Genomic DNA, 27500 nt, shown 5'->3' on the forward strand with positions numbered 1-27500 from the left:
GCTGGGTAGATCCATCTCTAACATCCACCTCCCCACATACTCCTCGTCTCTCATGACCAAACCATCACAGTCTCTCCTCTTAAGCTTTGTCCCATAACAGACGTACATAAATTGCCTCTGATGTACGTGAATACCTAACCAGTCTACCTAGTACCACTATTACTTGGCCAGATTTTAAGAGGATGTCACACGTGAGGGATAACATTTTCCTTAGCTACTATTTTACATACACCACGTCCGATTTACACATAAATTATCACGCATTAACTAAAAAAAAAAAACAACAACATGTACTACCAGTTTTGTTTGGCTAGCGTGGAAGGGAAATCCACTAAGGAATCTCATCTCATTAACGGCGTGGATTTGAAGCATCGAGTCGACCTGAAGTGTGGGAGTAAATGGCCAAGGTAATTAGAGACGTGAGGGAGGGATAGAGGCGTGAACTGGGAGATTAGGAGGAGGTTAGCAGGGAAAAGGGATGGCGTGGATGAAGTGGATGGTAGGGATGTAGGAGTAAGGAAAACGGAATGGTAAAGTAAGGTAGCTAGGGACGCAAGTGGGTGGTGATCAGTGAAAGAGTTTGGCAGGGAGAAGGGATGGTAGGGATAATGTGGATGGCATCGCAGGGAGAAGTGAAGGTAATGTGGTGTTGTATGGTAGGTGGTGAGGCAAGTGAGTGGGAGGTGGTTTACGATGTTGGGAATGTCCTTGAATTATTATGAGAGGATTGGCTGATGATGGACGCGGCAAAAAACATCGTTAACGCAAGGCTCGGCATAGTTAACGAGGAGAATTTTTCATTTTTTAAAAGTTCTGGGCGTAAATAGATGGAAAAAAATAAAGATAAGACCTTCAAAAATGTATATATGAAAATGAGTGGGTAGACCTTGAAATAAGAGAAAAAAATATTAGCAGGAAATACTAAACACTTTTTTTTTCTAAGTGAAAACGCGAAACTAGACTAGAAAACTACAAACACGTACTTCAAATCGAGCAACATAAATCGTCATATATTTTGAAACATGAAACATCATCTTATTTTGAGTAGAAAAAAAAAATATATAAATATACAACATTTTCGTATTCATTACGGTATGAGTTCTACTGAAAATGTAAGTAACGCTGGTAACGCTAATAGAGATGGGAGGAGGAGAGGGGAAGACTTGGGATGGGGCGATGGAGGGAGAATGGATGGAAGGAAGTAGGAGGCAGTGGTTGAAGATCAGGAAGTGTTGGGAAAGACCACAAATTCTTTTACCGAGAACAACTGGACAAGGTTACTTTTGTTATTGAGTGACTGGAATGTGAGTGGAAGGAATGTAACACGCCTCACCACGAACTAAAAGTGTCTGGTTTATAATTGACCCTTTGACTGCTACAGCTTCTTCTCAGCTTAATATTATAGTCTGTTACAAGTTCAGACAATGATTTTGAAAGACGACACTCCTAGCAATAAGTGTCATCGAATATCTAGTAAATGTTTTTTTTTTTTTTTTTTTTGCTTATAACTTAATTCTTGGTAAGTAAAACTGTCTAAGGTTGCCGAAAATAAAATCATATGTACCATTACCAGTCAAAGGGTTAATTTTACTTATTACAAACACAAGATAATGGTTCTCATGTGCTGCTGGTGGAATACTGTGTTTTCATTCTATTAATTTGAAGATAACAGATAATTACTTCGAATATAATTACGTATCTCCTTGCGCCAGCCAGCCCATCCCTCCCTCCCCACACTGGCTCCTACTAACCTCTCCCTCACAACCTCCCCATTTCCCCATTCCCCCTGGCCCCATTCACCCTTCACAGACCCTCCCTCCCTCCCACACTGGCTTTTACTAACCTCTCCCTCACACCATTCCCACTTCCCCACTCCCTTCCTCTTTCCTCTCGCTCCATCTCCTCCCTCCTCCATCCACGTACCCCTTCACATCCTTCAAACTTGATTCTGGTTTTCAGTCGGGCTCACATCATACCGAATACTTAAACGGTATGGTGCTTATAATGTTTTCTTCACAGAATAAGATGTTCTTCCATGTCTGCGAATGTGACACACTGTATATTACATTATTCAGAGAGAGAGAGAGAGAGAGAGAGAGAGAGAGAGAGAGAGAGAGAGAGAGAGAGAGAGAGAGAGAGAGAGAGACAACAATGAACGATAACACACACTCTTACTCACCGTTAGTATCATTCTCCAAGCTCTTCTGTTTGTCTCGTTGAGTGCGCCGTATCATCCACCTCTCCAGCGTTTCCAGCTCCACCTGTTCCATGAGCCACGACTCCAGAAACTCGGGGTGTGCTCGCAGGTACTGGCCCACCGCCTCGCCCGTCATGTCCTCGGCTGCCGGGAACCAAAGAGAGACGTGAGCGTGGTGAACTGAGATGATGTAAACTGTACAGAAATTGTGTGAGAATAGTGGTAGTGTTATGAGTCGAGTGTGGTGGAATAAGATGGTATAGAGAAAATGCGTGAATATCGTGGTTTTTATTATACTCGTAGTTAATCCAGTAAATGTGTGTTGTTGTATCACCTGTTACAAAAGAATCCGTATAGGTTTGAAGATCTTGACTTAAAGCTGTTGAAGTTATTTCTTTATTAGGACCAGAAAGGATTTTGTGTGTACACTGAAATGTTATGTATGTAAATCTGTATTGATCAAACTAACTAACAAACTAACTAGATATATATTTAGCTGAATGGATGGATAGATGGAGACACTAGTAGTTTTCTGGGGAACATTTTGAAAAGTAATAAAAAAAAACTTCTAGTATGAATGCACTATAACGTTGTGTAAACCGGTATTATCTTGGTCAAACAAGCTAACTAAATTAAGAGATAGTATTGATAGATAGAGGTACTACAAGTTTTGGGAGCATTTTATCATCGTTCCGGCCTATATAGATAGATAGATAGATAAATAAACAGACAGATAGATAGATATTTAGATACAGATAGACAGCAGACTGAACCACTCGTAGTTTTTGCGGGGAACATTTTCAAAACTAATAAAACACACACACACACACAAAAAAAGTTGCTGAAAAGGTTTGATCCATTGCAAGTGCTTTTGTGTCCCTTTCATGGCGTTGTGTGGAGAGAGGAATACTTTTTGTTTGTTCCCGAGAGTTGCCTCTCTCTCTCTCTCTCTCTCTCTCTCTCTCTCTCTCTCTCTCTCTCTCTCTCTCTCTCTCTCTCTCTCTCTCTCTCTCTCTGCATATCGTCATCATGTAAGAGGATGACGTCACTACTCCGATCGATTTCCGCCAATGGAGTCATATGTGGAATTTTCTTCTGCTTCCTCCTCCTCCTCCTCCTCCTCCTCCTCCACCTGTGGCCCACCTGTCTTTTTCCCACACCAAGGCAGAAGAGATTATCTATATTTGCTTTTTGTATCTATCCATCTATCTGTCTATCTATCTATCTGTCTATCTGTCTATCTGTCTATCTATCTAGGAACAAAGAAGAAGAGGAAGAGGAGAATGACGAGGAAGAGACAGAAAATGAAGAAGAGAAAAGGAGGAATAGAGGAGGAGGAGAAAAAGAAGAAAAAGAAAAAGAATAGTTAAAGAAAAATTATAGGAGAAAACAAAGAACGAGAGATAAACTAAGGAGTAGAGGGATGAGGAGGAGGAGGAGGAGTAGGAGGAGGAGGAGGAGGAGAAGGAATAGCAGATGAAGTGAAGGAAAAGGAGGAAAAAGAAAATGAGAGGAGTACAGTATATAGAGGGAGGGGAAAAAATAGAAGAAAGAGGAGGTGGTGGTGGTGGTGGTGGTGGTGGTGCATCGGAGATCATGATGTTGTTGCCTGCAGCTAATGTCCCTCGGTGGATCTTAGGAGTCTTATGAAAGGCAGGCGAGCTTCAGCCTTGTGTTGGATCAGAGACCACAGGAAACCACCCCTCTCTCTCTCTCTCTCTCTCTCTCTCTCTCTCTCTCTCTCTCTCTCTCTCTCTCTCTCTCTCTCTCTCTCTCTCTCTCTCTCTCTCTCCTTTCTTCACTTTTTTCCTGTCCATCCTTCATGCCATCTTTTTTATCTCTCTTGTGACGTCATCAATGAAAGGAACTCTCCGAACCAGAAGAGGAGGAGGAGGGGGAGGAGGAGGAAGAAGACAGGGAGGAGGAGGAAGAGGACAGGGAAGAGGAGGAGGAGGAGGAGGAGGAGGAGGAGGAGGAACGTAAGAAAATCGAAAGAGCAGATGAATTAAAGCATGTTGACTTTTAAGGTTGTAGTTTGATATTAGTCACTAACAACATGAGGAGAGAACAGAAATAGTAAGGAGTACGCGAGGAAGGAAGGAGAAGGAGGAGGAGGAGGAGGAGGAGGAGGAATACAGTAAGGAGATAGAAGAATAAAAAGGCGAAGAACAAGAACAAGAAAGAAAAAAATAGATGGAGGAAGAATAAAGAAAAAAATAATAGCAACAAGGAAAAGAAAGAAAGGAGACAGATAGAAAATAATAAAAACAGAAGACGAGCAAGGGAAAAAGAAGATTAATATAGAAATAATACTAAGAGACAGAGAAATTGAAAAAGAGATGGAGGATAAGAAAAAAACAAAAACAAGAGAATGAATGAAGAATATATGTTGTCGTCTCACAGCCAAGCGTGGGCGGTACAATATCCTGAGTTAGAGAGAGAGAGAGAGAGAGAGAGAGAGAGAGAGAGAGAGAGAGAGAGAGAGAGAGAGAGAGAGAGAGAGAGAGAGAGAGTAGTCTTGCGTTAATATAAATTGCGTAACTTTTAAGGAAGATGTTACACTCAGCTGGCAAACAAACATGGAATTTTCCCTTAACGTACAGTAAATAGAGGGATATAAAGTTGAAAATAGATAATAAAAGTAAGTCTAACTAGCACTGGTGACGCGTGGATGCGGATCTTGTTACTGCTATTCGATCGTAATCTGACCATTGACTTCCACTTGTCTGTTATTTGTGTGTATTACTTCATATTTTTTATCTCGTTTGTCTTTATCATTAGTAGTAGTAGTAGTAGTAGTAGTAGTAGTAGTAGTAGTAGTAGTATTTCATTCATCTCACATTTCTTTCTCTCAGCAAACAGTGGATGTACATTTGTGATGGGTGTGGTGATGTGGGCCACGGATACGCTGAAGTATGCTGAAGATAGGCAGTATCGGGGTATGCTGACAAGTATGGTGAAGGTATAGTGGCAGGAATAGTGAAGGTAAGGTGTAGGAATCGAGACATATGGTGATGGGAGGTAGGCAGAGTATGGTGAGGTATGGTGCGAAGTATAGTGAGGTGAACTGAGTATGGTGAGGTATGGTGACTGAGATAGGGTATAGGTAGAGATATAGACAGTAGTATGGTGAGTCATGGTGAAGCTAGACAGAATATGATGAGGTATGGTAAAGGAATGCCACATGTAGGAATGACGGGTTCTTGCAGCCTCCCTTGCTTTTCTATGTTCTAATGTTCTTATTCGTTCTTTCTTTATGTATTTCCTTCTTTTTCTTTATCGTATTTTATCATTAAGCATCATCACCACTCGCTACTAATAGACTTCTTTTCACTTATGATATGTATTTGATATGACATTCAATATTTATTTAAGTGATTCTATGCCTGACTTTCTCTGTCTCCTTCACGGTCTGGCGCCTTCTGTGGGTCTTTTATTTTTTGTTAGCTTGCGTCCTTGTATAAAAAATAAATAAATAAATAAAAAAAACTATCCTTAGTTCAGCTTTTAATATGTCTCCAAGATTATCTAGCGAATATGTATTTCCTCCTCTCCAATTACCTTCTTTCTTAACAGAGATAAAAGGAAGGAAGTGAAGGAGAAGGAAGAGTAGGTAAGGGTGATGACGCATTGAAGATCACAATGTGGTTGCCTGCTTTAGAAATTACTAGAAATAAAAGTAAAGACTATATATAAACGCGTATATCAAAGAAAGTATCGTAGATGTAACTGTGTGCGCGTGATTGCTTCAGTTCCTTCATGTACCTCTCCGCCTGTCTCCCACCACCGCACGTCCTGCCTTCCCCGCTGACCCCTGCCTGGCTCCTCTCGGCGTACGCGTCGCCAGGCAGTGACAGGTGGCGGTGCGGTGGAGCAATCACCTTAATTGTTGGCCCGCGTGAAACTTAATCTCTCTCTCTCTCTCTCTCTCTCTCTCTCTCTCTCTCTCTCTCTCTCTCTCTCTCTCTCTCTCTCTCTCTCTCTCTCTCTCGCTGCAAGCAAGATACCAGGAGAGAGAGAGAGAGAGAGAGAGAGAGAGAGAGAGAGAGAGAGAGAGAGAGAGAGAGAGAGAGAGAGAGAGAGAAAGGTGACATCTGTTAATAACACTCACGTATCACTTTGAATCTTAAATTAAAAGTTATTATAATTGGTTCTTATTTTCTCCATTCATCATCGCTTTATTCTGCCTGCTTCTGACCTTGCTTTGCTCCTCCTCTTCTTCTTCCTCCTCTTCCTCCTCCTCCTCCTCCTCCTCCTCCTCCTCCTCCTCCTCCTCTTCTCTTTCCTCGTCCATTTCTGTTATTACTCTTTCTCTTTTTTCTTTCTTTCTTTTCTTGTTCTCTTCTTTATAATTACTTTTTTTCCGTTCATCTGCTTCTTTTTATTCTTGTTCTTTTTTGTTCTTGTTCTCCTCCTCCTCCTCCTCCTCCTCCTCCTACTCCTCCTTCTACATATTTCTCCTCCTCCACGTCATCCTCTTTCAATTTTCTCTTCATTAACTTCTTTACATTTTATTGCTTCATCATCATCATCATCATCATCATCATCATCATCATCATCATCATCATCCCTTTCTCATTCATATTTTATCTCACTATTACGTAATCTTTCATTGCCTCCTTTATATGCACCATTTTTTTTTCATAATTGGTCTCTCTCTCTCTCTCTCTCTCTCTCTCTCTCTCTCTCTCTCTCTCTCTCTCTCTCTCTCTCTCTCTGGTAAGAAAATAAATATTAGTAGCATCCTGGTAACCGCGCCAGTTAAGAGTAGTGGTAAAAAGTAAAGATTTCACAAACTAAGGGAGCGAGAACACACTGAAGGAAGGAACAAGGAATCTGGAGACCATCACGAACAGGCTCTTAAAAGATTGTGGTGGTGTGCAGCTGACTTGTCTAGTGGTGGTTGTGGTAGTGGTGGTGGTGATGGTGGTGGTGGTTGTGGTTGGTGTTGTTGTTGTTGTTGTTGTTGTTGTTGTTGTTGTTGTTGTTGTTGTTGTTGTTGTTGTTGTTGTTGTTGTTGTTGATGTTGTTGCTGTTATTCTTTATTCTATTATGATTATTAGTGTGTTGTTGTTACTACTACTACTACTACTACTACTACTACTACTACTACTACTACTACTACCAGTGTTTCAGCCTTTGTATTCTTCTAGTTTCCATATATTTTCGTTTTTTTCAGTTACTGTGAAAATAATCAAAATATTCGATAACTATTAAAGTATATGATAGTATTTTTTTTTCTCTGTAATTTGCAGGGGCGAATTTGTTTTGGTGGAAAATCATTACAAAATTAATGCGCCGTAAAAGTAATATAGGACGTCACGCATTTGTTTTTTCAAGCAGGTAATCAGATTTCACTCCTGAACTGCCAGCTCTTTTTGCTTTTCCTTTATTTTCCCCCTTCCAAGGCTTCCGCACATTTTCCCATCGGTGTATTACCTTGCGAAGCGTGAGGGAAAAGCGTGCGGGGGAAAATCGAGGAGGAGGTGAGAAAAGAAAAATATCGAGTGTGACATTGGATGCGTGGGATTGCCGGAAAAAAAAAAAAGAGAGAGAGAGAAAAAGATGAAAGAGCAAAAAAAAAAAAAAAATGTGTTGTGAGTTGTCTGCTTCGAAAATTAATAAACAAAAGTGTAATTAAATGAGAGAAAAAAAAAGAAAGAGTATCATGTGACGTAACGCTGCATACCGGTTATTGGTTTCGTTAGTAGATAAAGGAGTGAATACAAAGTACCTGTAGTGTAACGCTGGCTGGTTCATGCGACTGTTTAAAATGATAGTGCATGAAAGAGTGTTTTGAAAAAGGGCATAATAGGTCTAACAGTGGATACGTGTGATGGCTTCAAATATTGGGAGATAAAAGAGTTGTTACAGAGAGAGAGAGAGAGAGAGAGAGAGAGAGAGAGAGAGAGAGAGAGAGAGAGAGAGAGAGAGAGAGAGAGAGAGAGAGGAGGCGGGGAGGAAAGAACTCGTAAGTGCAATTGCTTCAGAAAATTATAGGTGGGAAAAAATTTCAAAACAGAAAAAAAAGGACATAGTGAAAGTAATTTTGTGTATTTGATCGTTCCGGAAATGAAAATTAGTAAAAACAAATAGCATCGTTGGTGTAACTAGCGATTCCTTCGAAAAATGAGTAGAAAGAGTGAAAGAACAAAAATACCGTGGATGGTGGAGCGGTGGGTACGTGTGATCGCTTCAACAAGATCACAATGACGGGGAGTGAGTGAGTGAGTGAGTGAGTGAGTGAAAGCCCGCCACGTGCCTCGCTCGCTCCCTCCCTCCCTCCCTGGACCGGGCGCTGCTCCACATTACAAAGCTAATGGAAGACACTCAGCCAGCACGGGGACACAGGACTCAGCTCTGTTCCCTGCCACAATCCGCTCGACCCATTCAGGACTAGGATTTGTGTGTATTTGATTTTCACTTTGCATCGCTGAAGAATTTGTTAGTCCATGCCCTGCTTGAATATTTATGCATGAAAAAAATAATATAGGAGAAATTGATCTTTTCTTGCATTTTAATTTCTCTTTATACCTCAGAAGAAACTATTACATAAGAAAGAGCATAAGAACATGAAAAAATAAAGAAAGCTGCAAGAAGCCATCAGGCCTACATGTGGCAGTCTCTATATTAAACATACCTGTCTATTTTCATCTATCACTCTCATCCATAAATTTGTCTAATCTTTTTAGCTCCCCAATGACTGAGTGTCTGTACCCTGGTAGAATATTTATGCATGAAAGTAATAATGAAAAAGGGATTGAAAATAATACCGCTATCATCACTATTCAGGTCGTTTTCTTCTATTTAATTTTCGTTCTACACCACAGAAAAAAATATTAGTGTCTCATGGAATTATGTAAAAGGATTGAAAGAAGACTACCGCAATCACGATCCAGGCTTTTCTTTCGTTAGTTTGCTGAAGAAATACGGACTCGATTTGAAACTGCTATACTTACTGCGTCCACATGCAGACCATGAATGAAACTCTTGCCATTTGAAAGAGCTGGGAACAAAGCTTCAAATAATCAAATACTAAGAGGTTTATCCATTGATGGTTCGTGGTTGCAGAGATATATAGCATTTTTAGATCAGATCGATGAAAGTATTAGAAAACGTGTGTACCCTATGCAAAATATTTATTGTTGCAAGGAATATTTGAAGAGAAAACAAAATGGTAAATGAAACTGTCATTGTTCTCATCCAGTGAAGGTATTTATATTTGCGAGGAAATATCCGTCAGAGAACAAACTGAGGAGGGAGACAAAAGGGCCGAGATGTGACGAGGAAGGAAGTTGTTTAATGACCTAAAATGTTTTAGAAGTCTGCAAAAGCTGGACAAGATTATTTAACGAAGAATTTATAAATGCATTAAAAAGATGACTTGACACTTTGCTGTGAATTCTCCTGAAGTAAAATTGAAATGTTGTGCTGTACGTTTTGAGTGTGATTTCAAAAGACACCGCTGACAGCAAAAATAAGTGAACGATGGAGTATTTTCTAGAGCCTGTTGTTTTATTTAACCTAAGGTAACTCCACTAAGCATATAAGTATAATTTCAAGACACCACTCATAACAAATGAAGTGAATGATGGAGCAATTTAAATCTTCTAGTATCTATCATTTCCTTTCACTCTGGAGATTGCGTTAGGTGACTCAGATAAGTGAAAACATCCATCCTTTGTAATCCAAGAGACGGTAACACAATTAAATAAGTAGATTTTTTTTTATTAAGTGGTAGTGGGAAGTGAAGAAAGTGGCTATGTGTGTGTGTGTGTGTGTGTGTGTGTGTGTGTGTGTGTGTGTGTGTGTGTGTGTGTGTGTGTGTGTGTGTGTGTGTGTGTGTGTGTGTGTGTTTGTTTTATTTTTATTGGAAGGTAATACGTGAAGGTCCTAAGATGAAGTTTAATGACTATCTATTTTTTTTTTTTTTCTTCATGGTGCTGGGGAAGGTACGATGAGGTCTTTGTTTCCTGGTTTAGTACATAATTTTTGAGAAGACCTCCTTTACATGATCCTCGTGTTGCATCATTTACTACTCGTTATCTCCTAGCATTTTATTTTTTTTCCGCGGTGACATATAATCTTTAAGTTGCAGCCCACCCCACCTCAAAATAATAATAAATAAATAAATAAATAAAAAGAATGAGTCAACTTTTTCTTCCTCGTACCTCTTTGTTTATATTTTTTTCTTTTCTTTTTTTTTTTTTTGAAGAAAATTTATATAATTGTGCGGTGATTTACCATTTTCAATTTAAATGGAAGGAAAGAGTGTGGAAGTGAATAAGAAGGAATTAAAACTCGTATGGTCTCCCGTCCGCGTGTGTGTATTATCTTTATTCATCCATGCATATTTCATTTCCATTATTATCCACTGGTTTATTTGATTAACTCTACCGACACGGGGGAAAAGTTACCAGTTATTAAGTAAAAGCTGTTGTGAACTATTTAAAGGATAATAATAAAAATAGAGAATGGACTGAATTCCTTCAATGAGATGCCTGACAAACTAAATAATACGGAAGGGAAAAAATGATAATAGTTCTTAATGATGTTTAAAATAAGCGATCAAGAGTTATGTTAGAGACAAGAGGAACGGATTTCACATAAGAATCTAGTGAATTAGTTGACTAAAGCATTTGAAAGCGAAGAATCAGATAATACCTAGAGAATAAATCAATAAATAAAAGCTTCCAATTCTTGATTAAAAAGTAGAAAAACAACAACAACAGAAACAGCTCAGAAGAGAAAAACTTGAACCCTACACTCACAAAACTGAACATGAATAAGAACATTTAAAAACCAAAATAAGGTAATCCAATTAAAAATAAATAAATAAATAAATACCTCATAAAAAATAGATAATAACCAGATAACTTCCATATACAATAAAGTCTTGAAAACACAACCAACGTAACTAAAACCAAACATCACAAAATTCCAACAAAAGTAACACAAGAAACCAAATAAATGCCTCTTCCTTTTTCAGCGTCGGGAATTCTGCGCAATCTCTTTTCGTGGGACAGTGAAGTGGCTGACCACGACTCTCGAGGGAACGACAAGGCTGGGGAACACGCCCTGAGGGACTACCTGATGGACGGAGGGACAGAAGAAGTGTCGAGAGGAGAGGAAGAGAGATGTGGGTGGCAAGAGTGAGACAGAGAGAGACGGAGAAGGGAGAGGGAAGACGGGACGAACGAAAAGGTAACACGGATTTAAAAGAAGTGGAAGAGGTTAAAAAAGCGGGAAGAAGCGTGAAATTGAAGAAAAGCAGGTGTGAAAGAGAGGAAAGGAGGCGTGAAAGAGAGTAAAAGAGGTTGAAATAGAGGAAAATAGGAGTGAGAGAGAGAGAGAGAGAGAGAGAGAGAGAGAGAGAGAGAGAGAGAGAGAGAGAGAGAGAGAGAAGAAAAGGAAATGTAACACAGGAAAAGAAGTGTGAGAAAGGACAAGAAAAGCAAAAGACGTAAAGAAATTAGAGAGAAAAAGCCGTGTGAGAATTAAAAACATTGTGAAGGAGAAAGAAGAAAAAGACGGGTATAAACAAGGAAAATAGATGAGAGAGAGAGAGAGAGAGAGAGAGAGAGAGAGAGAGAGAGAGAGAGAGAGAGAGAGAGAGAGAGAGAGAGAGAGAGAGAGAGATAAACTAACCCCTCTGACTCTTAGCTAACCTAACACACTGACACAACCAAGCCCAACCCTCGTTAATTAATAAAAAGAGACACAAAATCAAAAACACAAAAGGCGAAAGCGAAAGACGAAGAAAAGTAAACAGGAAATCGTGCAGAACACAACAAAACACGACACGATCGACAAGACCAAATTGGAAGGCGACAAAAAGAAAAAAAAAAGATCGAATTAATTAGAACCATCATCAAGGAAACACGTTAACTTGTACGGCATCTATTCCTCGTAATTGTTTCCTATTGATGCTGTTTAAGTAAGACTCGGGGGGTTGTCAATCTGCTAATGGCTGGCAATTATGAGGCGCAGTGGAGGAAATGAAGAGTTATTGGCCATTACTGGGGAAAAATGAGACAGAGAGAGAGAGAGAGAGAGAGAGAGAGAGAGAGAGAGAGAGAGAGAGAGAGAGAGAGAGAGAGTAAAGGGGACAGGTAGTTGAAAATATACTTGTTTTTGTTTGTCACTCTCTCTCTCTCTCTCTCTCTCTCTCTCTCTCTCTCTCTCTCTCTCTCTCTCTCTCTCTCTCTCTCTCTTGGAATTGCACGATTTTTAGGTTTTTACTTGAGTGTCCCTCCCGTGTTCTTCATTTTTTTTATAAGTCGTCACTTGCTACAGTTTGTATAGACCTAGAACACCCACATCCAGAGACCCCCCTCCCCCAAACACACACACACACACACACACACACACACACACACACACACACACACACACACACACACACACACACACACACACACACACACACACACAGTCTTCTCCTTTTAAAGTGAATTATTTTTTTTTAGTTTCGTTTTTTAAAGATTGACTCGAAGATTTTTAATTCCAGGGAATCTGTAGAACTCACTTTCATTTCTTTATTTTTTTTCGTTGGAGAGAGAGAGAGAGAGAGAGAGAGAGAGAGAGAGAGAGAGAGAGAGAGAGAGAGAGAGAGAGAGAGAGAGAGAGAGAGAGAGAGAATAGGCCTTTCCTTTTGTTCTTTTTCATTGTCCCCCTGTTGTTGTTGCCGCTGATGCTGTTGTTGTTGTTGTTGTTGTTGTTGTTGTTGTTGTTGTTGTTGTTGTTTTTGTTGTTGTTGTTCACTTTCTTTTTTACCTCATCTTTTCTTCAACTTCTTTCTCCTCACCTTCATTTTCTTCATCTATTTTTTAAATCGTTTTTCTTGTTTTTCTTCATCTCTCTCTCTCTCTCTCTCTCTCTCTCTCTCTCTCTCTCTCTCTCTCTCTCTCTCTCTCTCTCTCTCTCTCTCTCTCTCTCTCTCTCTCTCTCTCTCTCTCTCTCTCTCTCTCTGTCTCTCTGTCTCTCTCTCTCTCTCTCTGCCACCACAGCCTCAGCGACCCTTAGTATCCCTCGACACAGGGAAAACATGCCATTATGGACAATCCACCAGTGAGGAGCGCATTGATAGCACAACAAATCATTCTTATTGTGTGTTCAAATACCGGATTTCATTTTCTTCCGGGAAATAGCAATAATTCCTTCTTCGTCCAACTCTGGTATATATTTTTCTGATTCTACTTCTATATTCCTTTCTTTTTCTCATTTTTTTTTTTTTTTCATTAATTTGTTGAGATGTTCGGTGGAAGCTCGACTTGTTATACGCCTTTTATGTGTTGTTCAGCACTTTGATTTATACTTAGTATTTTAAATAGTAAATTTTATCCTGAGTTTATAGAGGAAAATGTATAATTCTTTATTATACGTACCTGGAATAACAGCTTTTATCCTGATCTTTCTGAGAATTTTCTTTTTTTTTTTTTTGTTATTAAGTTAAGTGGTATGTTCGATTCTTTGTATTTTGTTTATTCATTCTTCCTTTAAAATTTGACTGAAATTGTTAAAGCAAAGATGAAGTTTTTTTTTCTTAATATTCGGTGAAGTGTTGATATTAGTCTCGATGTCTGGTTTTTGGTCTAGTCTTTCCTTTCTCTCCTTCAATAGATGGGCACGATCAAACGTATATTCCACTTATTCCTCTCCATAAAGTTACTCCTGGACACACACACACACACACACACACACACACACACACACACACACACACACACACACACACACACACACACACACACACACACACTTTTATAGCAGTGGCAAATGAGAGGGATTTTGTTCGACTTTTTTGTGCCACTTTGCTAGACTCCAAATTAAGAAAGAAAAAAAGGAAAAAGAAAACTCTCTCTCTCTCTCTCTCTCTCTCTCTCTCTCTCTCTCTCTCTCTCTCTCTCTCTCTCTCTCTCTCTCTCTCTCTCTCTCTCTCTCAATGTCTCAAATGCTCAACTTCTGCTCCTTGTGGGCAGGAAATAAGTTACCGTAGTGTTTGTTCTCCTCAAAATCTCCAACTTATTTTGTTCCATGTTTACTTTCAGGCTCGGGCTTTTAGAAATATTGAGAAAGTTTGTCAGTTTCAACATTTCTTTTGATACACCAAATACTAAATATTGCCTGGTGGAATAATAATGCAATTCCACTGTGTATTATCTTATGTTGATGTTTATTAGTATTATAAGCCTTTTTATTTCAGCTCTTTTTTTATTCTGCTCTTTTAACTCCTTTCAGTGCAATAGGAATTCGTTTAACCTTGTTCTGGATATCATTAGAGGGTTTTGTTAAGGTTAGAAAGGTAGCTACTTAATTGATTGGCTAAACATAATCTTTCGTTACTCATCACAGTTTTATATCTGTGTCATTGCTGTCTTGTTACTCATCCATTAGAAAAATACTTTTAATTACTCTACCCTGACTATTTGTTGGAGTTTGGAAATCGTTGCCAGTATTGAATTGGTCACAGTCGCCATTAGAATATCGAAAAGCCAACGTGACGCATCTTCCCCTCACACCGCCTTGAAGATTTCTAAAATTTGACACATTTTTCCTTTTCTTTCCTCTTCATCACACGGATTGACGTTTTGTAAGACGCATTCATTCTATTTAAAACATTTCCGCCCACTCAGCGTCCCTTCACGTCACTCGTTGCTATCTTTCAGAGTCCCCAGTACAAATCTTTTCCAGAGTTATGAATGCAGCAAACACTGTCCTTTTCTTTCTTTACATCTTCCGCAACTAAAAATGTAACCAAGGAAATACCTCCGTGTTTTAATTACTCTTGATGCTCACTGACTGTGTTCTTCGTAACTTCAAATAGCCTTTGAATTTTGATATCCACCTTGTCTTGAGCGCTCTACAAATCAGTTTCTCCAAGACTGATAGTTTAATTACTTTTGTCTTCTTGTAACTTGAGGCAATACGTAGTTGTCTTTATCCAGCCTTCCGGACACTCTTCCCTCCTCCCAAGCTGGGATTTATGTATCTGTTTAATTAGTTTCTCTCATATTGCAACATCTCAGGTGTATGTTTTCCCTGCACTCCAAGTTTCCAGTTCCCTTTGTGATTTCCCTTCCCTTGTTGTCGCTTTGCTCTTGTCCCCTTACCCTGCATTCATTTGTTTGCGGGCATCGTTATTGGTAGCTATGGTGCTTCTGAGGGAATCAGAATGGCTTTCATTTTTGTCTCACAGAGGATTCCACAGCTCAAATGATTCAATAGCTCTCTAACCAACTAATTTCTCTCGATCACTCTTGTCGATCATCTGGTTTCATATACTGTACAACTCGTAATTAAATTGGCTCTCTAATAATAGTAATTCAGATGATTCAATACTCCACTTACCCATTAGGTTCTCTTGTCAATTGTCTGATTATTATACTATACAATTCAAGAGCTGGTCAGTTACTGTGAGGTGTTTTCATGGTAGAGTTCATAACAGCAGCGTTCGTAATGGCACCAGTACACTTATACGCTCACCTCACTATTGTATCGAAATTTTCCGAGTTCACTAGAGTATCAAGTCCATTCTCTTCCAACACATTCTACCTCACAGAACTCTGATATCATACCATCACGGGCCACTCTTCTCCCGAGCCGTTGCGTCCCACCCCTCCCATTGCAGTGAAAGCCAGATGTTTCGAAGCATGAAAAGAAAGAAGAGATTACATGAAGCTTTGAAGTTTTGCTTTAGGGATTTTATTATTATAGCGGTAGGGATGATACATGAAAGGTGAACGAGCATCCAAACAGCAACAGCGTCTGTGAATCGGTACCCAGAGTGGATGCTCCTTCCCTCCCTTAATAGATCATGAACATTTTCTTTCTGTAAACCTCGTCTCGTTGTTTTCATCTTCCTGCTTCTGCCATTTCATCTCACTACTCCACTCCTTCCCCTTGTTTTTAATAACGTCTCTGACAACTGATAGATACACTAATTTCTTCGCATATCCCAACTACATCTTCCAATTTCTTCTCAATCCCAATATTCTTCCATACAAAAGTAATTATTCGGTTACTTGATAATTTTTGTCCTTACTGCAGTCCTAACTAAACTTCTAAGTCTTCAGTTTCTTCTCACTTCACTGTTATCTGAACGTTCACCCTACATACATTTTCACTGACACTCTATGGTCCCTAAAACGTGGCCTTGTCAATTTTGTTTCATTTCATCTTCCTTCTATCTTCTGTTCTCTGATGGCTATACAACTGTTTCCCTTCCCCAGCCTGTGTACCATCTTCCCTCCTCTGTATATTCTGTGTTTACAATAAGGGTTTAGACCACATATCTACCAAACTCTCATCGCATTTTCTCTACAAATTGTTCACTGTAAGTCAACCATGTCATTGGTACTTTTATCCCTTAGCTAAGCGTTTATATACACCCACGCACAAACACACAGCTCAAAAAATGAATAGTACACAGTTAATCTCTTCCCACTCCATTGCTCCTCTCTCTTGCTCCTTCCACTCCTCTCATTCCCTCTCGGCTCTCCTCTCACTTCACTGCACTTAAATCCCCTCCCACTCTGTCCCTCACTCCTCGTAATGATTTCCTCCACATATCCATTAACGCATTCACTCCACTCGTCACCTCCGACTAAATATTTGGTTCGATGCAGTGATTTGTGACTGAATGTGACTTTCGTAGATATCAGTTCATGTTTATCAAGATCCTGTAATATTTTAGCCCATTTCACCTCAAATATAAAGGAATAAGGATTTTTTTTTTTCAAGATCGAATTTTCAATCGCCTAAAAATCACGTTCGAAGCTTCATGATTTTTTTTTCTGAGTTGAAATGTTTTCCCTATTTTTTCCTTTTTTTTTTTTTTTTTTTTAGTTTGGTGGTAAATGTTTTAATCCTCCTGACGCGGTTAATCATTCCGCCTCTCTGGAGATAAGAAGTTTTCATGAAAATTCTTTAAAGATAACGCGCATCACGGTCCGTATGTTGAATTTTAATCTCTTTATCTTTGAACCAAGGATCCATGGCAGATAATAGGAAAATGTATAGCAGTGGTGGTGGTGGAGCTGGTGGTGGTACTAGTAGTAGAAATAATATGGGAAAGTAGAATTAGTAGTAGTAGTAGCAGTAGCATTAGTAGTAGTAGTAGTAGTAGCAGTAGTAGTAGTAGTAGTAGTAGTAGTAGTAGTAGTAGTAGTAGTAGTAGTAGTAGTAGTAGTAGTAGTAGTAGTAACAATAATAATAGTGGTAGTAGTTGTTGCAGTAGTAGTAGAAGTAGTAGTAGCAATAGTTGTTGTAGTAGTAGTAAGTGTAGTAGCAGTAGAACAGAAATAGTACCAGCAATAATAGTAGTAGTAGTAATGATGGTAGTAGTAGTGGTGGTTGTGGTGACGGTAGCGGTAATATGAAAAGTAATATTATTAGCAGTCACAGCGGTGGACATGGTAACAGTGGCACGTCTGCTTCTTTACCCGCCACGTGGCTCAGTGCAGATGACGCAAGGCACACTGGCACTAGTTATCTTATTGAGACCAGAATGATTGATGGCTGTCCTCACCCTTCACTTCTTTCAACCCTTTGACCGCTGTGGCATTTCGTTGAGCCTAATAAAGTTATCCACAAAAGCAAAAGGAATGATAGAAATAATGAAATATCTTAGAATCTACGGTTTGATTTCTGTATAGTAAAAGTCAAACAGATTGATTCTTTAGGTAGGTGTCACTGTGTCATTAAGAGCTGAAGGGGTGATCCTTAACCTTCACTGTTTGATGGATAGGTCACCGTACTGTCTTATCTTTTCTTGTGTCGTTCACCAGACGGACTCGTGACTGCCAGCTGTGCCTTCCCAGTAAAGACTTGAAGCTTGTTTATTCCGATCTATAGATAAAACTGAAACCTTCCACACACCGCGCACGCACACACACACACACACACACACACACACACACACACACACACACACACACACACACACACACACACACACACACACACACACACACACCAGTCTCTTGTTCAAGGACTTTGCTCATAACTGAAAACCTCTACACTTGAGCGGGCACGAATTTCAGCCAGCCAAGACTTAATGACAGGCGATGTTATCATTGAGTCAGCCACTAATGTCTCTCTCTCTCTCTCTCTCTCTCTCTCTCTCTCTCTCTCTCTCTCTCTCTCTCTCTCTCTCTCTACGGTAACAAAGAAGAAAACAAAAAGACAGAGAACTCTTTTAACATTTTACTCCTATCTTCCGTAATAAAGAGAGCGTATGTACTCATATAGACAAGTTTTGTGAGCGCCAGGGAAGCATCTCGTGAAGGACTCCCGCCCAGTCTAGCGCACCCGGCAAGGCACGCGAGTTTTTTCCTTTCACGGGAATATTCAAGCCTGGTCCTCCATCAGCGCGAGTGACACTCATTAATGCATTCACGCGTGTCTGAAGCAAACACCAATTTATCCGGGACTGTTTCTCTTCCTCTCACTCCGTGTGTGTGTGTGTGTGTGTGTGTGTGTGTGTGTGTGTGTGTAATTTACGTATGTATATACTCGTATGTTCTCTCTTTTTCTGTCTTTCTATCTTTTTCTGTGTATCTCTATTTGCTGCTTCTGTTTTTACTCTCTCTCTCTCTCTCTCTCTCTCTCTCTCTCTCTCTCTCTCTCTCTCTCTCTCTCTCTCTCTCTCTCTCTCTCTCTCACCTGTTAATGGGAGGTCGTGGCTGTTCATATTGTTCCTCCCGTTCACAGCGAGGCCCGGCGCCACGATCCCTGTGAGAAGAAATATCAGTAGTAATAGTAAAAGTAGTAGTAGTAGTACTAGTAGTAGTAGTAGTTGTTGTTGTTGTAGTAGTTCTTATTCCTATACACAGTCGTCCCTTCCTCTGTCTCACACACACAAACTCACAGAAAAAGGAAAGAAAACAAGATAAAGAAGATCAGGAATATTGCACATCAAAGGCGACGAACCTGGAAAACAATTTCATATTTTGTGACGTTTCCCAGTAATACAAATAGAACGTAAAGAAATATCTGATGAAAGTAAGACTATCATTATTATCATAACGTTTTACTTATGTGTGTGTGTGTGTGTGTGTGTGTGTGTGTGTGACTATAAGGTAAAATGTTGTGATGGTACTCATACTTAATATATTTCCTTTACTTTCTTGGTTTTATCTTTCCTAAACTCTCTCTCTCTCTCTCTCTCTCTCTCTCTACTCAACATCAATAGATATATTTCCTCCTCTCCTTTCACTTCTGTCTTCTCTTCTTTTTCCTTCCCTTCCCTTTCATCAACCAATCACCAACCTCCCTTCTAGAAACCTTACTCTTTCTACCAATAACATCATCAGAATATTCTGCCGCTTCGTTCGTTCGTTCGTTCCTTCCTTCCTTCCTGTACAAGTGATGGATTTTCTTTCAAATATTCCTGTAAAAAGAAACACACATACATAAATATAACTAGTCCGTCTGGCGTCTCTTTTCTTCTCATCTCGTTGTGATATTTGATTCGTAAAGAGAAGGATTTCGTAAAGTTTGGAGAGAGAGAGATGGAATTTTACCTCTTTGATTTCCCAGAATGTTTGAAAATATTAATATATTTTCACTATATGGACCTGATACCATTTCTGAGGCTTAGTATGAGAAATGTTTATATTTTATCATTCAGTAAGTGGGCAGACGAGTGGCGGGAGGCTGGGAAGGAGGGCGGGGAAAAGGAGCAGATAGGCATCAAAAGATTGGACGGTATTGCAGGAGTGTTGGTGAGAGGCGGTAAGACGTCAGTGTGAAAAGAAAGTTCAAAGGAGAAAGTAGGAAGGAGGGCGAAAAAAAGGTGGAGAGGGAGAGAGAGGTGGACGGATGGAAAGAAGACGGGAAGGCGTGATTGAAAAGAAGGAAAGTTTGAAGAAAGGGAATATTAGGAATGGCGAAATTTGAAAGTGTGACTCAACATGTTACGTTGCGTTTGGAAGTAAGCTAAGTTCATTAGGAAAAAAATATGAGTTTCAGGTTAAAAGGTTCTGGGAAATATGTTGATGAATACGAAAAAGGAATAAGTGCGAAACAATGCCAGAATGAATAACCAACACCGAAAAATAACATAAAAATAGTCAAAATGAAGAGCAGCTGAGAGGAAAAAAAGTTAAATAAAAGAATCAACAAAATCATGATCAAGAAGGTAAATAAATAAATAAATAAATAAATAAATAAATAATACAAAAACGAAAAAAATAGATAAAACAGTAAACAAAGCAAATACAAAAAAAAAAAAAAAACTAAAAGCTAAAAGAAAGAAAAGGCTGCAATAAAAAAAATACCTTAAAAAATATCGTAATCTGAGGAGAGAGAGAGAGAGAGAGAGAGAGAGAGAGAGAGAGAAACGAGGGAACCATTCAGAATTTATATCTCGTAGGCTACTTTAATATTTTGTGAGAGTCTTTGGCGCCTCCGCAAAGCCCCAGAGCAAGATATAGCATTGGCTTTTCTTTGTATTGAATCGTCTTTCCTTTTGGCTGTCTTGTCTGCCTGTCCGTACTCATCACCACTTCAGAGCACTCGCCAATCACCTGTCATTCCCCAGGGCTCCCCACCTCCTCCCCTCCCTGACTCACTCCCGTTCTTTCCTCCATTACTCTCTCTCTCTCTCTCTCTCTCTCTCTCTCTCTCTCTCTCTCTCTCTCTCTCTCTCTCTCTCTCTCTCGTCTTGGGTCAGGAAGTCTAAGGCCACCTAACCTCTGAGGACGGAGTGTTAAAGGAAACTTTTGATCCCTTGTTATTACTGGAAAGAAATCTATATATCTTGCGTTTGGTGAACGAGGATTGTATGTTTGTACCTCGTGGGTTCAAGACAAAAACATGTTTTATTTTTATTTGTAAGAAATATCCTTACATGTAAATGGATCACGGATATGCAGTATAGATGATTATGATGATGCTGAAAATGCTATCTTGGCTTGTTGACCGGAAAATATACATTGATAATAGTTCATGGGTTTTAGTTAAGAACATTTTTTCTATAGCAAAGACATCGACAAGCTTCAGAAGTAAATAAATTACATGTATGCGTTATATTCCTGATGTTATAATAGTTTCAGTTTAGGATGTCTTTTGCATTTCCCTCATTTTGGAAACACATTGTAAAGTTTTTTTTTCTATATTTCTTATTCACTTTGTTTATCTCCTTGCCACTAAAAGAAAAAAAATATATAGTTAAACTTTCATGCCTCTGACTGATATTTTTCTCCCTTTATTCATAATTCACCATTCTAACGAAGACTCCTTTAAATAAACACGCGAACCCGCTTTACAAGTGGGTGAATAAATCATACACACCTCAAATATTACACCCTCACAATGTCTGGCAATCGTGTTACATCCTTTATATAGAGAGGCACAAGAAGGGAGGGAAGAAGGAAGGAAGGAAGGAAGGAGAGAAAAAAACCACGAGATTGGCTGCTGTGGAAATCTCACCACATCTCCGTTCCCTCTTCCCGTCCCCTAGAAAAGGTCACGTGGCCTTGGAAATGGACTCCCTACCTGCCTAGGGCCCAATAAAGACTGGACAAGAGCGTGGCCCCTATGGAATGAGGCCTTTGGTGTGCGTAGGGATGTGTGACCTATTTCCCTAGCCACTATACTTTACTTTACTTCCTTTTCCCTTTCTCTCTCTCTCTCTCTCTCTCTCTCTCTCTCTCTCTCTCTCTCTCTCTCTCTCTCTCTCTCTCTCTCTCTCTCTCTCTCTCTCTCTCTCTCTTGTTCGCAGTAGGTGAGAACGAAAAGCGATGGTCTTGGTTTGTTGTTGTGTTGCACCCATTGCCGCTAATTGAGTGTAATATATCGCTTCCCCTAATTAGACATTGATAACTTTCGGCGCAGTTCACTTGTTTCCATTAAAAGAGTCTGGTGGAATGGAAAAGAATCACCGTGCTGCAATCATTCCCTGGGTAAAAGTTACAACTTGTATGGTAATTTTACTGATGCTTTTACTGCTTTTTGCGTGGAGAGAGAGAGAGAGAGAGAGAGAGAGAGAGAGAGAGAGAGAGAGAGAGAGAGAGAGAGAGAGAGAGAGAGAGAGAGAGAGACGAGGGAACATGAAGTAGTGAAGACGCGTGTTGGTAGTTGCTTCTGATCAAGGAACGCAAACAAAACGAGTGTGAAGTGAGGACAGCATGATATAAACATGATGCAGAATCAACACACACAAGCACTTCCAAAGTAAAACAAAAACTTATCAAATATGTAGCATCACTTTGGCTGCCGTACCCTAAAGGTTATTATCATTTTTAAAGATACACCTGTGTTTCATTGCTCTCTGTTCGCAACTTCGTCCCACACACACACACACACACACACACACACACACACACACACACACACACACACACACACACACACACACGCACGGAATCTTGGTGTTTCTTGCATTCTTCAGTCTCCTCCTCCTATGCCCCTATCATTTCCCCTTCTCCCATTCCTGCGTATTATCAAAGTTATCGTGTTATTTTCTTTCGTATCTGTTTCGTTCTCCTTCTCCCTCCATCATCATCCTTATAGTTGTTCTCTTTCTTATCATTCTCCTTGTCCTCCTCTTACTCCTCTTTATTTTTATCATGGTCTTTATTTAATTCCATCCCTCTTCTCCTTCTCTTTCTCCTCTTCCTATTCATCATCATTTTTATCATCATTCATATAATTATAATATTTTTTCTTGCTCATTAACTCCATCTTTTCATCCCAGTTTGTCTGCTTACCCTCTCCTCTTCATATTCCTTCTCCTCCTTGTCCTCCTTTTCCTCCACTTCCTCCTCCTCCTTTTCTTCGTCGTCCTTGTCTTCCCATACTCCCCTGTGGTCCCGTATTGGTGAAGGTTTCCATGGTGATGGCTCCTCCTCCTCCTCCTCCTCCTCCTCCTTTCCTTCCCCCTCCCATCCATTCCCTCTCCCCTTCACTTGTCTGTCTTGCCCATAGCGGGATCAACTTTCACTCATTTCTCTTTGTTGTCTTCCATCTTGTTTTCATAAATGCATCATACTACTAAGAAAATATGATCGTGAGCTGAGAAAGTCTGCTACGATATCTATTTTCAAGTGCGGCTGTTCTTAATGTCTCTAGCCGGTGGATGCTTTTGGGTCTTATTGAAAGGGATGCCGTTTCGTTTACAATGATGATATTGTTTTTTTTTTTTGTTTTGTTTTTGTGTGTGTGTGTGTTTCATGGGGCTAAGTTGGGTGAGTGTTCTGACGGGGAAGTGGATAAGAGTTGGTAAATTCTACGGAGGTTTTATTCCTTGATTCATTTATTACATGCTGTTGAGAGGAATGTAAGAGAGAGAGAGAGAGAGAGAGAGAGAGAGAGAGAGAGAGAGAGAGAGAGAGAGAGAGAGAGAGAGAGAGAGAGAGAGAGAAAGAGAGACTGAAGAAGAGGAGGTATGCAGAGGTAGAAAGAAACAGACAAACAAGGAGAAGAGATAACAGACAGATAAAGAGAGACTGACAGATGAAGGAGACACACACACACACACACACACACACACACACACACACACACACACACACACACACACACACACACACACACACACACACAAACACACTTACAAGTAGGTATATACATTTAACGAGAAAAGTTGAATCAAAGCAGCTGGTGAGAAAAGATAAGAGGTTTTTTTTTTAATGTAGTGGTAAAAAACGGATATTGGTTAAGGAAAGTGACGAACCAATGGAGGCGAGTGAAATAGAGCGAGAAAGAATGAGTGAGAGAGAGAGAGAGAGAGAGAGAGAGATAGGGAGAGTGAGAGAGTGAGTGAGAGATGGATTGAATTAGAGAGGAATGGAATAGATGCAAAGTGATAATTGGAAAGGGAGGGTGGCTCTCTCTCTCTCTCTCTCTCTCTCTCTCTCTCTCTCTCTCTCTCTCTCTCTCTCTCTCTCTCTCTCTCTCTCTCTGGTTGCGGGGTCTCTCTGAGGTACATTTTTCATTTCTCCATTCAAGAGTTGCAGGTTTGGTTCTGGCTCACGACAGGTCCTTAGTGGGAGAAGCAGCGCTGTCATAACCCTTGCCGGCGCTATATGACTTTGATTTTGTGGCATCGTGACTTTCTCTCTCTCTCTCTCTCTCTCTCTCTCTCTCTCTCTCTCTCTCTCTCTCTCTCTCTCTCTCTCTCTCTCTCTCAACAGTACCAAAAAATCGAATATTCCCTGCAAATTACCAGTCTTACCTCAACGTAACACTGCAGCCTGAAATTAATTAAATGCGAATATTAATACCTATACGTGGATTTAATTATGCAAATCCATCTCTGTCTAAATTATGTGCGGTTGACTCGCTAGGTTACGGGAGTAGGGACGAGAGAGAGAGGGAGAGGAAGAGAGAGAGCCAGCAGCGGGTTACATGAGGGTCGCACTTCGTCTCGTCTTCTCCCCTTCACAGTTGACGGGTGTCCGTGTTGGTCCCGACGCTCCCCCTTAAGACTTTCCACCTGCTGACCTCCCCGGCAAAAAAGCGACGTGTGCTAAGCTCCTAATGCTCAGAAAAGTAGCAGGGCAAGCAACAGCATACGTTATTATTGCTACTGTTGCTGGTTGGTGGTACTTCTTTGCCACCTTTTTTTTTTTTGTGTGTGTGTGTCTATGTTTTCAATTTCCTGCTGTTTCTCGTTTTGTTCGTTCTCTATTTTTTTTTTTTTTTGTTTAGTCTGCGATCTTCTCTTCCTAGATCTACTACTACTACTACTACTACTACTACTACTACTACTACTATTTTTTACTTCAATCACAACAAAACAACTATAGAAACAACAACAACAACAACAACAACAACAAAATCTGCTACTAATACTACTACGTACACATTCCCAACAACAACAACAACAACAACAATGACAACAACAACAACATTAAACTGTTATTACGAATATACACAATCTTTCCCATGCCGTGCCTCACTCCTTTACCCCCTCTCCGCCTCTCTCTACCCTTACCCCTATTGTCCTTTTCCACCACATCTCAGAACCCACGTGGCTGATAGTTTGGCACGGCATCCTACCTGGAACCATAACCTATTACTACTGCAGAAGGAGGAACTCGGCTATCGATCATCGGGGTACCGGATCCACCTTTATGAGTAATTGGAAGGGAATCGGATCGCCTAACGGTTCCGACAACGTCATTTAATAAGGTTCCATCATGTGCTCGTTTCTTTTCATTCCGAGTGGTTTTGCTTCTAAGGTGATTGGTTTTTGTTCTTGTTTGTTACTGTTTTTTTTTATTTTATTTATTTATCGATTTATTTATTTTATTTATTTATTTTATTTTTTTTTTTTTGTGCGTGGTTGTTTGTGGTGATGGTGGTAGTGGTGGTGGTGGTGGTGGTGGTGGTGGTGGTGGTGGTGTGTGCGTGTGTGCGTGTGTGTGTGTGTGTGTGTGTGTGTGTGTGTGTGTGTGTATCTATCTTCCTTATTACATTTTTACTTCCATTAACTCTACTATTACTACTACAACTACCGCTACCACCACCACCACCACTACAACCCCTATCATGTTTCCCCGGAATAATAATCACCTCTGCTACCCTCACCACTAGTAAGAGAACTTTGCTCATTAGACGGTGAAGTAATAAGCGTCTGTAAGTAACTGTAGACGGCTGTTGTCTTCTGAATGTTTAGGCTGGAGTGCTCTTGTCGCTTACTGGTTCGCCTCATTTTCTCTGTCTACGTAATTCTTTCCTATTAATTATTGTTCTTGCTTTTTTTTTAATAGTCTCATTTTATTTCTAGGTTAGTAATAGCAGTACAATATGTAGTAATAGTAGAAGTAGTAGTAGTAGTAGCAGTAGTAGTAGTTCAGTCTGATTACGTAACACTAACTGCTTGTATCAATAGTCTCTCTCTCTCTCTCTCTCTCTCTCTCTCTCTCTCTCTCTCTCTCTCTCTCTCGTACATTTAGTTAAAAGGCGGCGGCTGGAAGGAATGTTCGTCTCTATTCCAAGAAAAGTTGATTAAGGAGTTTTTACTTTTGGTGTTCACTCCGCTTGTGACAAAGAAGTGAAAAGAATCGTGGGGCTGCTTTGTGTGGGATATTAATGTTATTGTTGTTGTTTTTGTTGATGCTGTTGTTGTTGTTGTTGTTGTTAGTAGTAGTAGTAGTAGTAGTAGTAGTAGTAGTAGTAGTAGTAGTAGTAGTAGTAGTACGATTATTGCATTATTTTAGATATTATTCAAGTAACTTTAATTGTTTTTAGTTGAAGAAGAACGTGTAACACAATTTTTTTCTTACTAATATCACTGTCGCCCTTTTCTTCCCTCCTTCCCTTTTTGGTAAGCTAATTTCCTTACTTTAATTATTAACATTATTATCATCATTATTATTTCTTTGAAGTTGCTACCTATTGTTTCCTGTTGTTGATGAGGACGATACAAGGACAATAATACAATTTTCCTCCTATAAGTATTAGGTGTTGTTCTTTTTCCTTCCCTTTTGACAGTCTTGTTTACCAACTCTGAGAACTTCATTAGTCTTCGTAACTCTATCTAGAGGAAGCCTCCCTGTATCTCTCTACGTCTGTCTGTCCGTATGATTGTTAGTCTTTCTCTTATCCCCCCCACCATTTCTCTCTCTCTCTCTCTCTCTCTCTCTCTCTCTCTCTCTCTCTCTCTCTCTCTCTCTCTCTCTCTCTCTCTCTCTCTCTCTCTCTCTCTCTCTCTCTCTCTCTCTCTCTCTCTCTCTCTCTCTCTCTCTCTCTCTCTCTCTCTCTCTCTCTCTCTCTCTCTCTCTCTCTCTCTCTCTCTCTCTCTCTCTCTCTCTCTCTCTCTCTCTCTCTCTCTCTTTGTGTAGTAGTAGTAGTAGTAGTAGTAGTAGTAGTAGTAGTAGTAGTAGTAGTAGTAGTAGTAGTAGAAGTAGTAGTAGTGGCACCAGCAGCAATATAAAAAGCCAGACGATATCTAGTAAAAGAGAGTTAAGAAATACGCGTTCAAACTATCTCTTTTTTAATATCTACAACACTGCACAACACTCAGCAACCATCTCAGTATAGCGACGGTTCCTCCTCCTCACAAGGCCCATCGTATTACTATATATTTGTATTTTTGTCAAGCTGTATATTGCTGCTACGCGTTTTATTACCATCTGCTTTCATAACTTCCTTCTAATAATTCAAGTATGTGGAAATTCTGATACTAAGTTTTTTTTTCTTTCTTTTTCCTGTCATCTCCTTCTACGTGATTTATCTTCTTTGCTATGTTATTTTCCTACGTTACTTCTCATCAGGAATTTTGACATCTAGGGGTTGTGTTAATTCCTCTCTTTCCTTCTTTCTTTCCTGTCCTTCTACCTGGCTTTTCTTC

At 39.8% G+C, this 27500-nt stretch overlaps 1 protein-coding gene across 11 annotated transcripts in view; it reads right to left on the bottom strand.

The window, feature by feature from the left end:
- LOC135107406 (probable 3',5'-cyclic phosphodiesterase pde-5) overlaps nt 1–27500 on the bottom strand; it is a 154482-nt gene that overhangs the window by 47307 nt on the left and 79675 nt on the right. For all 11 annotated transcript variants that reach the window (XM_064017244.1, XM_064017243.1, XM_064017240.1 and 8 more), the window contains 2 exons: nt 18863–18931; nt 2180–2341 (listed from right to left, as the gene is read on the bottom strand). In XM_064017244.1, coding sequence (XP_063873314.1) covers nt 2180–2341; nt 18863–18931 — 231 coding nt within the window. The remainder of the gene's footprint in view (nt 1–2179; nt 2342–18862; nt 18932–27500) is intronic.

Source organism: Scylla paramamosain, chromosome 15 (genome assembly GCF_035594125.1).
Source record: "Scylla paramamosain isolate STU-SP2022 chromosome 15, ASM3559412v1, whole genome shotgun sequence".
In the NCBI taxonomy this organism is placed as follows: Eukaryota; Metazoa; Arthropoda; class Malacostraca; order Decapoda; family Portunidae; genus Scylla; species Scylla paramamosain.